The following is a 7,854-nucleotide window of genomic DNA, read 5'->3' on the forward strand; positions in this document are numbered from 1 at the left end:
CTGTGTTCTTGACCTCACATATGGTGTGTGTGTGTGTGTGTGTGTGTGTGTGTGAGTGTGTGTGCATGCACGTGTGCACGCACACATCTGCACACATCTGAGGGAAGCTAGGAGGCAGGCACAGAATCAGAGGGAAACAGGAAACAATACAACAGAGGGGCCCATCAGCAGCAGTGAACATTGATGAAAATGAACTAAGCAACTCAAGGACAGCAATGGGAAGGAGGGAATGAGAGGGAAAGAGGGAACAGCTTACACTAAGCAAAAGGAAAGAAATGTACATATTATGTGGAGGGAATAGTTGTATTTTCAAAGCTTATAGAATTCACAAACATTATAGACCATGATAATGACAAGTTGCCTTGTGAAGGTTAAAATGTGTTTGTGACTTTAACTATCATCTTTTCACAATATTGTGAAATTTGTGAAATTCATGTAATCACTTAATCTCAATAAAATTATTTTTTAAAAAATTTTAAAAGCTTGAGACCTTGGATAAAGGAGTCAAGTACCACGATACTCACCCTATTGTCTGCCTGATCCTGCAGTCACCTCCTCTGAACTGAACTCAAGTAACCTCTCTCTGCTTGCTCAGACTGCACAAAAGCCTAACTCTGAAACCACCTCCTGATATAACCTCCATATCTGCAGGAAGGCTGCAGCCCTGATTGTTCCTAGCCTGTTGAGAACTGAGTCCTGCCTATTTCTTTCCCTTTCCTTTCCATTTCCTTAACAGGGAGAGACAGACAGACAGACAGACACAAAGAAAGGGACAGAGAGATGGAGAGTCAGAGAAAGGGTTCTAACAATTAAAAGCAAATTAAATATCCTACATGAAAAATGTTCAACATTCTAGGAACCCTACTCCTATCAAAATTGACTCCAGAAAGTCGGACACTGGTGGCTCACACCTGCAATCCTAGCTACTTAGGAGTCTGAGATCTGAGAATCACAGTTCTAAGCCAGCCCAGGCAGGAAAGTGTATAAGACTCCTATCTCCAATGAACTACTTAGAAAAGGACAGAAGTGGTGCTATAGCTCATGAAATAGAGCAGTAGTCTTGAGGTAAAGAAGCTCAGGAACAGCATCCAGGCTGAGTTCGAGCCCAGGACTAGAAAAAAAATTGGCCCAGGAAATAACAGCAAATCTGAATATCTACAAGAAAAAGAGAGATTGCCTCTCTAGTGTAAAGCCACCCAACACAGAAAATCACCCCTCACATACAAGGATACACACACACACACACACACACACACACACAGAGTTGTTTGTGTACATTTATGTCACCAAATTGTGTATTTTAGGAACAGTTTTTAGTAATTTAATCAAATTAAAATGTGAACTTTTTTTGGGGGGGGTCAGTCCTGGGGCTTGAACTCTGGGCTTGGGATCTGTCCCTACACTCTTCAGCTCAAGGCAAGGGCTCTACTGCTTGATCCATAGTGCCACTTCTGATTTTCTAGTGGTTTATTGGAGGTAAGAGTCTCACAGACTTTCCTGGGTGGGCTGACTTTGAACTGTGGTCCTCAGATCTCAGCTTACGGAGTAGCTAGGATGACAGACATGAGCTACTGGTGTCCAGTAAAACGTGAACTTTTTTGTGTGAGATGCATCAACTAAATCATTTTTAGGATGACTGTTGATATTGTGCACGAGGTTATGCCTCACACTAAATCTGTTTTACTTTTAGACGGAGAGGGAATTCTGGGCTGGTCCTGGGTTACATTTTTGAACCATCAGTAACACAGGTTTACTGCTTGACCTGCCACCATGTCTCCAGGTCTAAGTCAAAATGGAGGATTTCTTCAGATCTCTCAAATTGTTGTGTTCCACATGACAGCTCTTTCTAGACTACTCTTCTATACCTCAAGATGCTGGATCTAATTATGTTTGAAGTCATTACATTTTCAGGTACCAATGTGAAAAGCCAACAAATAAAATTTTGTGCTAAATATTGAACTTTATTTCCAAGTTTAAATTTCCACTCATTACACTTACTCAGCACAATTCATTACATAATGGAAAAAAATAAGTACAAGTCCTGTAAAATAGGGTGATAAGATTGTCTGGTACCACTGTTACTGTGAATTAGACAGCAATTGCACTTTTCCTTATTCATTATTTGCTTAGTGAAAGATCATTAGGCCTCGATAACAATTTTCTATGACTTTATTTTACTTGAGGTTCAGGCGACAAACTCAGGGTCTTGTGTAGGAAAGTACTTCACAACAGAGATACTCCCATGGTCAGTTATACACAGATGCTTACAAATACCGTTTGTTATATAATCATTGAACAACTTTAGAAATAAAAATTTATGCAGGGCTCTGGTGGCTCAGGCCTGTAATCCTAGCTACTCAGGAGGATGAGATCTGAGGGTTGTAATCCAATGCTGATCCAGTTAGAAAAGACTGAGAGACTGATCTCCAACAAGCCACAAGAAAACTGGATGTGGAGGTGTGACTCATAATGGAAGAAGTCTAAACCTGAGTGAAATAACTCAGGAATAGTGCCAAGGCATTCAGTTCAAGCCTTATCACTATGACTGACAAATGATAATAATAATAATAATAATAATTTAACTTAAAAGTGATTCAATATGCACAGTGGCTTGCATCTGCAAATTTAATCAGGAGGATTTGGGTTCAAGATCATACCAGATAAACATAAGACCATATCCCATGGGTGCAGGGCGTGGGAGTGGGAGAGGGGGGCTGAGATTGGGATATTTGTAGCTTTAGGTAAACCTGAGGATCTCTTTCAACAAAATAATCTCAGAATCTTGGTTCACATCTGTCATCCCAGATACTTCAGGAAGCACATAACAGGAGTATGAGTGTGCAGGCTGAACTGGAAGGAAAGCAAGCTATCTCTCAACAATAACCAGAGTGAAAAAGAACTAGAGCATGTCTCTAGTAGTAGAGCCCCTGCTGTAGTGACTGCAAACCACAGCATCTAAATCCCAGTGCTGCAAAAACAAAACTATGATCCAACTCTAAAATCTGTTGTAATGTATCGAGTTAACCAAATTATGAAGATGTTTATTTAATGCAGACATAAAACACCTGAATGAGGCGGGTGTCTCTGCTGATGAGCACATAGGGGCTCAATACTGAGAAACCTGCACCCAGGAACTGACATGTGTCCATCAGCCAGAGACCTGGCTTCCTACTTAGACTAAGCCAAAGAGTGAAAATGGCAGAGAGGCAGTAGAAAGAGATGAACATGCTCACCAAGGTCAGGATGGTGTGTGTGGCCCTGGCCTCATGGTCAGGTCTTCGGGAGGGAATGTGGCTGTGAATATACCAGACCCTCTGCTTGTGTCTCTGCAGGAAAAGGACCATGGAGCTACTGGCCCACATCATGAAAACCAAGCACATAACATCAATGGCAATGAATAAAACGACATGTAATAACGTTGCAAAGGGTTCTGACGGGCCTGGGGAGCAGTATATATAATGCATGTGCAGAGTGACATTTTGTTTGTGTCTTGGGCCAATCACTCTCAGAGGCACATAAACATTTACCAGGAGCTGCAGGATCCAGAAAAGGGAACCACAGAATCCAAAGCACTTGGGGAATCTAGTAGTCATCTTCCACCAAGTGTTTCTATTGCAAAGCTTTGAGACCTGGAAGCCACTCAGAAGGCAGGTGGCATTAAGAGAAATCCCTCTAGCTACTCTGAATAAATACAAAACAACTTTACATCCCGCATCATCCAGAAAGTACTTCCATCCAAACCTTGCCATTGTCTGAGGGATCCCAGAGGAGAAAACAACCAAGTTGTTGGCAAAGACCAGAAGGCTGAGGATGGGGTCTGTGGGCCTTACCTTCTGTCCAGTGAGGAGGGTGTAGCTGTAAAAACAGAGGAGACAGGAGTTCCCCAGAATCCCAGCTGCAGTCTGAGTGAGGAAGGCAACCCCCACCTCCACCTGAGCTTCTGACATCTCTTCCAAATCTAGGAAATAACAGATTTTATTTTGAGATGAAAAACAGCATGAAAACTAACAAATAACTCTGAACATACTAGCTAGCCCGGTACAGGGGACTCACATCTGTTATCTTAGCTACTCAGGAGGCTACCATCTGATCTGAAGATTGTGGTTCTAAGACAGGTGAGGTAGAAAATCCTCAAGAAACCCTTATCTCCCATTTACCACTCAAAAACCGGAAGTGGTGCTGTGGTTCAAAGTGCTTGAGCATTAACGTGGAGGAAGAAGCTCACACAGCAGCCCAGAGCTTAGTTAAAGCCCCATGGCCATCAAAAAACAAAAATAAAAATTATACTAGCCAATCCAGGCCCAAGTAATCATAGTGAATCAGGAGGCTAAGATCTGATTTTCATGGTTCAAATCCAACAGGGCAAGAAGTCTGTGAGACTCTGATCCCCATTTGATATAAATATACTATGTCTAACCGGTGCCAATCCCACCACATGGTGGGATGATAGGGAGTTAGGTTTAACTTTCATCATCTTATCTTCATGATGGAGGAAGGTGAAGTTCCAAACATAGGTGATGGGTGTATTTGAATTCCTTAGAAGCAGAGTCAGTAACTTGAACAATTGGTTACTGGACCTGTCAGTCCTGTGCCTTGAACTCTGAGACTCTGGGATTCCCTGTCACCCTGTCAGCCTGTCCCTGCACCTCTAGATCTGGTCCAGCTGAGGCTCCATTGAATCATGCCTTCTGACTTCTGGCACTCCTCCTGTCTCCATGGTGTTCCACTTCAGCTCTCTAGTAGGGTTGATCTTATTTGTTGGTATTTTTGATAGGCTCTTTCTTTCCTTGCCTGCTCTCATGGCTCAGTTTTCTGACAGTGTTAGGTGTATTGGAGGGACTGCACATCTTTGGGACAGGAGTCCACCTGCAATTGACAGCTCTCCGATGAAGACTCCCAATCCCAGGCCTCAAAATTTGATTCTCTGTTTCTCACACTGAGTTTCTGAAGAACACATTAAACTAACGAAAGCAGTAGAAGTGGACCCATGTGTCAAATGTTAGAGCACTAGCTTGGAGCAAAAACAATCTCATGCATAGGTCCAGTACCTGAGTTAAACCCCAGGACCCACAAAAAATAATTACATGATTTAATTGAATTGATAGTATTATTATTGATAGCCACAAATACTTGATAGAATGATGAGACATCAATGAACATCTTAATTACAAGGAACATTATTTCTTTTTTGTTTATTTTTTGTCACTAGTGGGGTTTGGGGCTATCTCAGAGCTTTTTTTGCTCAAGGTAAGTCCTTTCCCACTTTAAGCCACAGCTCTAATTCTGGGTTTCTGATGATGAACTGGAAATGAGAATGTCATGGACTTTCCTGCCTGGGATGGCTTTGAACCACAATACTCGCATCTCAGGCTCCTCTATAGCTAAGATTAGAGGCAGCATCCAAAAAAGAAACATCATTTCTTGTAATAAAGGATATTATCTTTGATAAAATAGTTAAAATTTTGTAAAACAACAATTATGTAAAATATGGAAAGAAAAGGACAATGTCTGAATGTATCTACATTATGATTCAATACTGTACACAGAGAAGGAAACACAAGTATTGCACAAACTACAGTTTGTCAAAGAAACACCTTGCTAGTTTATTAGCAAAGAAATGTAATCTGAATTTGCTCTTGCATTTTCAAAAAAGAAATCCAAAGAAGGCAAGTGCTGGTGGTTATTCCTGTAATACTTGCTACTCAGGAGGCTAAGAGCTGAGGATTACAGTTTGATAGCAGCCTGAGCAGACAAATCTATAAGACATTGATCTACATTGAACCACCCAAAAGCCAGAAGTGGAAGTGTGTCTCAAGTGATAGAAAGCAGTCTTGAGTGAACAACTAAGCAAGAGACTGAGGCCCTGAGTTCAAGCTCTTATAGTGGATGTCCCTCAGTGATGTAGTTTGAGTGCTCCAGCCTCTTGAGTGACTCATGGAAAACTAGGGCTCTCAATCTCTCTGAGATGCAGAAAAGCATAAGTTAAGCACCTCCTGGTCATTTATATAGATCAATTTTCCCACGAAGTACAGTTTCTGGTTACAAGGTGACATTTGAAAAAAAAATCTGCTAAACTAGGTGGTGGTGACTCAAACCAGTAATCTTAGACACTCAGAAGACTGAGATGTGAGGATTGAGATTTGACTAAAGACTGAGATGTGAGGATTAAGATTTGACTGCTGGCTGGGTAGGAAAGACCAGGAGACTCATATCTCCCAAAAACCATGACCAAAAATGGAAGTGGCTCTGTGGCTAAAATGGTAGTGCTAGTCTTGAGAGAAAAACCTCAGGGGCAGAGCTGAGGCCCGAATAAAAGCCCTATAACCAAGAGAAAATAAAAGGATCCCCTCAAGTAAGATGACTACAAGGACAATGAGAGAGACAGCATAGGGAGAGAGAACACACTGAGGAAATCGGCTGGAACAGGAATGACAAGTCAACAGGCTTCTTATATTCATATCATAATTGTTCATGTCAGAATTTACTCCTTTACAAAATCACTTCCAATGTTTATCTTCAAATAATAGGTGATTGCTTTAAATATAATGAGGTCATATTGACATATTACACATGTCCAAAAAATATAGAGAATGCTCCACCCCTAAGCACACAAAGCTGTGTGGTCTCCAGGATGCATTCGGGTGTGAAACGGTGCCAACATTGCTAACCGAGGCAGGAGAGAGGCCTGTTACTCTCACCAAACATTTCTCCTAAAATATAAGACATGTGCCTCATTCCAACCCCACACAGCACACACATTTTACAGAGAAGTTACTTCTGCATTTTTTTGATGAGTTACAAAAACTACAGTCACTTGTCTGAGAAGAATAGGTGCTTACCCAGTAGGAATTGGCTGTCAGGACAGAGGAGCAGAGGCAGTGGTCACAGCATGTGTGCTCAACAACAATGCCCGAAGAAAAAGCCTCAGGACTGTGTGATCTCATCTCCTCTGTGTGCAGGCTCATCATGTCCCCTGGAAGTTCGGTGACACTGTGTGCTTGGGGAATAGGGCTTCCCTGTGACAAACAGTGGAGAATTGTGCCTACTGATGAGCACCACTGAACTTCCACAACCATTTCCAACAGATGTGACTCATGGTAAGGGAAGTCTAGGGAATATGGGAAAACTTTTGAAGATAATCTCATTACAAGTGAGTAGAGGAACAGGAAATCTATAGTGTAAGAGTGTGACATCCATATGTATTTGGTGAATTTTTAGCGACTTTTTTATTTTTATTTTTTTATTGTGAAAATAATATACAGAGTGGTTAAAATTACATGGGCAAAATAATGAGTACATTTCTTATCAAGCATTGTAGCCTCCTCCTTTGTTTCTCCTTCCCATCCTTCCCCCATCCCCCACCAAAACCTCCTCCACCCCCCACCAAAGTTGTAAAGTTCGTTTTCGACATAACGACTTATATGTCTCATTGTTGCAATGGGTCCACCTGTGTCCCTATTTAAACGATTTGTTTTTCCCCTTCCCCTCCACAAATTATAACGACATCAAATAGAGTGAAAGCAGGTATTGTAAGTGGAGGAGGGACATACAAAGCAACAAAGAAATAATCTTATAAATGTGGTAGAAACAATCGCATGAAAAAAAATTGAATAATTACCTTGGAGTTCATTTCCCTAACATTCTGCTTGTCTCAGATATATATTAGTTATTGCAAATAAGTGAAACCATGGGACCTATGTTTGTTTGGGCCTATCTTACCTCACTTAATATAATTTTTTCCAAGTCTTTCTATTTCCTAACTAATGGGGCAATGTCATTCTTTCTGATGGAGGCATAGAATTCCATTGTGTATATATACAAATTTTCTTGATCCATTCATCTACTGAGGGGCAT

At 41.2% G+C, this 7,854-nt stretch overlaps 1 protein-coding gene across 1 annotated transcript; it reads right to left on the bottom strand.

The window, feature by feature from the left end:
* Positions 1 to 3,041: 3,041 nt before the first annotated feature.
* Positions 3,042 to 6,726, bottom strand: LOC105994248 (vomeronasal type-1 receptor 1-like). Its single transcript, XM_013027660.1, has 3 exons — positions 6,693 to 6,726; positions 3,831 to 3,958; positions 3,042 to 3,533 (listed from the first exon to the last, which is right to left on the bottom strand). Exons 1-3 carry the CDS (start codon positions 6,724 to 6,726, stop codon positions 3,042 to 3,044), a joined length of 654 nt encoding a protein of 217 aa, XP_012883114.1.
* Between the last annotated feature and the right edge of the window lie 1,128 nt (positions 6,727 to 7,854).

This window comes from Dipodomys ordii, unplaced genomic scaffold (assembly GCF_000151885.1).
Source record: "Dipodomys ordii isolate 6190 unplaced genomic scaffold, Dord_2.0 Scaffold105, whole genome shotgun sequence".
Taxonomy (NCBI): domain Eukaryota; kingdom Metazoa; phylum Chordata; class Mammalia; order Rodentia; family Heteromyidae; genus Dipodomys; species Dipodomys ordii.